Source organism: Babylonia areolata, chromosome 4 (genome assembly GCF_041734735.1).
Source record: "Babylonia areolata isolate BAREFJ2019XMU chromosome 4, ASM4173473v1, whole genome shotgun sequence".
NCBI lineage: Eukaryota > Metazoa > Mollusca > Gastropoda > Neogastropoda > Buccinidae > Babylonia > Babylonia areolata.
This window is the reverse complement of record NC_134879.1, coordinates 45,903,658-45,907,643: the sequence shown is the minus strand read 5'-3', so window position 1 is coordinate 45,907,643 and position 3,986 is coordinate 45,903,658. Positions and strand designations below refer to the sequence as shown.

At 39.9% G+C, this 3,986-nt stretch overlaps 1 protein-coding gene across 1 annotated transcript in view; it reads left to right on the top strand.

Moving 5' to 3' along the window:
* Positions 1 to 307: 307 nt before the first annotated feature.
* Positions 308 to 3,986, top strand: part of LOC143281468 (protocadherin-16-like) — a 120,821-nt gene continuing 117,142 nt past the window's right edge. The window contains exon 1 of the mRNA XM_076586679.1: positions 308 to 468. Within this exon, the coding sequence (XP_076442794.1) occupies positions 308 to 468 (161 nt within the window). The remainder of the gene's footprint in view (positions 469 to 3,986) is intronic.

The following is a 3,986-nucleotide window of genomic DNA, read 5'->3' as shown; positions in this document are numbered from 1 at the left end:
AAAACACCATAAAAAAGAAGAAGAAGAAAAAAAAAAGAAAACAAAAGAAGAAAAAAAAAGAAGAAACAAACACAAAACAATTTAGTTTAAATTTAAGAAGATAAAACTAACTTCGACTTTTGCCATTGGTTTTCAAAGCGGCTTTGGCTTGTGCTCGCTTCCATTTGTATTTTCGTCCCATATTTAAAAAAAAAAAAAGAAAAAAAAAGAGGACAAAACCACCTACTATTTCTTGGCTTGTGTGTTTGCAACAAATGAGGGCCGGCCCCAGAAAAATACATTTGCTTTATTATTATAGGAGCTTCCAATGCTGGGTCCGGAAATACGTGTGGACTGTCTCAGCTTCAGACAATCGCGAAGCAGCACACTGATTGGCCACCCGTCTTTGTGTCGCAGGCTGATGCCTTTGGCACCCGCTTTGTGTCGTAGACATGTGTTCAACGTCATGGACACTCCCTATTGCCGCCGGTAATTAATCAACCCCGCTGGTCATCCATTCAGGACCCAACCCCTCGACCACACCACCATTCACGGAAAAAGACCCACGGACGCATCTATTTATAGGCTCGTGAGAAAGACCACAGCCACGAACAACTTGACCATAAAGGCGTGTAGTCATGCCAACAGGGCGTTAAACTCCTAACTCATGAGGCCATCCGAGCTTCCGATATAGTGGTCCTATATAAATCATTTTATTCAAACGAGTCATGCTTCTTGGTATCTCTTGATAACGTTTTACAGCCAACGGTCACATTACAATTCTTCACAATAAGCCATTTTACAATAAACTATCATCATGATAATGATTTTATACCACAATACGTTGATTTTGTAACAACATTCTCACAACAAAAGAACACATATTCTTACGTGCTTGGAGTTTGTATATTATTATTTTTGCATATCCCCCCCCCCCTTTTTTTTTTTATAGGCCTATATGTGTATACGTGTTATATGTTCCTTATGGCGTGGCGTTAGGAATTGGTGTCTTTTTTAACGGTGATATCGATTCTTAAATCAGTCATGTAACCCCATTAACTCCGTTTTTAACATTAGTCCTCATGGTACGCTGTGCGTGGTTGGACTTTAAACCCTGAAAACAATAACAATTGGCTTCTGCATTTTTTTTCTCAAGGCCTGACTAAGCGTGTTGGGTTACGCTGCTGGTCAGGCATCTGCTTGGCAGATGTGGTGTAGCGTATATGGATTTGTCCGAACGCCGTGACGTGACGCCTCCTTGAGCTACTGAAACTGAAACTGAATTAAGAACATTACAGCGACAGTCATTATACCCCGTGTTTGCTAAAAACTCAGTTTTTGCGGGGCGTTTAGTATTATACATGATAACCCAATCTGCCCCATTCTTCCTGCTGTTTTCTCACAACCCTGGGGCTGGAGACACCCTCCGATCCGTGTGTGTGTGTGTGTGTGTGTGTGTGTGTGTGTGTGTGTGTGTGTGTGTGTGTGTGTGTGAGAGAGAGAGAGAGAGAGAGAGAGAGAGAGAGAGAGAGAGCGAGAGAGAGAGAGAATGCGTGCATCAGTACACGTGGTGTCCTTGTACATCCATCGCATTGTCCATAGCCTATGTGTAACTGAAAGAGCGGGCGCAAAAAACAAAAAAGTTCATGACAAATCCAGTTTGAATGTTTTTTTTGTCTACACTCTTCCGTACGTTTCCTTTTGTGTCATTTTGTGAAAATCGATTAATAAAATGTATTTAAGAAATAAAAAGATACAATGTAAGTCTCATTGAAGATAAGAGACTGACCATGTCCCACACCCTCATTCTGCGCCCTCCTACACTCCACATCGTACAACGCAAATGAGCATATTTTACATGAAAAGATGCTTTATAGATTAAATCACTATCACATTCTTCTTCTTCTTAAAATTATTTTTATCATTAACACTACTACTATTGTTATATTTATCATTTTTATTATTATTAATATTACTACTTCTACAATTGTTATATTTATGAGAATATAATAATCAGTGAAAGTTGTTGTCTTAACCGTTATTACTATTACTATTATTATTATTATTATTATCATCATCATTACCATTATTATCCTTATCACCATGATGATGATGATGCTTAACTTAAAGCCCAGTTGACCACCTTGGGTGACATTCACGGACTTGTTTCAATCCTTATAAAAGTCTGTGGGCCACATCAAGTCGACCTAAAATAACACTCGGTTTATAAAAAAATATCGGCCGGTCGTGTCTGTTGAAGTCTTAACATTTGACATTGTGATTGGAGAAATCAACTGGCAGTGATGATGCTGATGACAGTACGACGACGATGAAACGTGAGCGAGCGCAACAAGAAAACGGTCGGATTCCCAATGCACCGCGGCACATTCCCGGCATTCCCATGGTCTTTCTCTTCTCAGTCAGCAAATGGGTCGAACTTAATTTACATGTTAACAGATCGAAACATCTGGTGTTGTCGACTCCGCTCTTAAGCCCCCAAAATATCGGCATGCGCTTGCAATGGAAACGGATTTGTGTCCCCTCACACGTATACTCAGGTTGCGCGTGTAAATTGTCTGTAGTGGGCAGCGTGTCCTTAGCGCAAACACAAATTAAGAAACGAAAGCGTATTGGGGGTCTTATATTTTTTCTTTCGCAGAGACGCAGCTATGCATTTTCTGTTCCTACAGGATATGGAAGGGGTTATACGATGAGACGATAAACCGAGGACCCGTGTGCAGCATGCACTTAGCTCACGTAAAAGAACCCACGGCAACAAAAATGTTGTTCCTGGCAAAATTCAGTAGAAAAATCCACTTCGATAGGAAAAACAAATAAAACTGCACGCAGGAAAAAAAAGAAGAAAAAAAAAAAGAAAAAAAGAAAAAGGGGTGGCGCTGTAGTGTAACGACGCGCTGTCCCTGGGGAGAGCAGCCCGAATTTCACACAGAGAAATCTGTTGTGATAAAATGAAATATAAATGCAAATACAAATACTTAACTCCTATCATCACGAAGCCCCGTCACATGTGAACGGTCTGTTATTAAGGAGGGTGTGCCGGCCGGCTTTCGTGGGGACTTTTCGTCGCTCGCAGTGCAAAAAGTAGGTCATAAATGGCGACGTGTTCAACCCCCCACCGTAACTGGCTTCTCTGAGTTTGTACTGCTTTTGTTCGGACAACATTTCGGCAGAGTTTATAAATGGATCAGTTCGAATGCGTAACGGCAGATATATGACAATAAACACGCTCAAAGAAAACATAGAAAACTAAAGCAAACAATAGGTGTAATTATGAAACAAAAAATATCCTGTAAACTTGCAAAAAAATAGTCACCGAAAATGTTCAAAATCCTTTCGTTAAAACAGGGATTTTCACGACGAAAATTTAGCCTTTCGGTGACCTGGAAAAAAAGGGAAATGGAGACGCGCATGCGCACGCGGTTCTCGCTGGAAATAATCGGGGAGTCCCGACGAAAGTGGGTCTGCACAACCTCCCTAATGCTTCAGATTGTTGTTGCTGTTGTTGTTAGTGGTGGTGGTGTTATATCTCCTATTTGGAGTCGCTTGACAAAGAGATCATCGTTTCCTGGTCCTTAAAAAAGAAAAAGAAAAAAAGTTCAGTCCTTTCTTAATTATTTCTTCCCGTCATCATCAAGATTTTGCGCATTATAGATATTATCATTATTATTAGTATTTTTATGTATTTATCATTTTTTATTTATTCATTTTATTATTTATTTATTTATTTTATTTTTTATCTTATTATTATTTTTTATATTCAAGGCCTGACTAAACGCGTTGGGTTACGCTGCTGGTCAGGCATCTGCTTGGCAGATGTGGTGTAGCGTATATGGATCTGACCGAACGCAGTGACGCCTCCTTGAGCTACTGATACTGATACTGATACTTCCCGCCAGTCTATTACAGCCTATATATCTTTATATTTTAATGTTTCCTTCCTTTTTTCACCGGCCTTTCCTCTATTTTTTTCTGTCCGTGTACCTGTC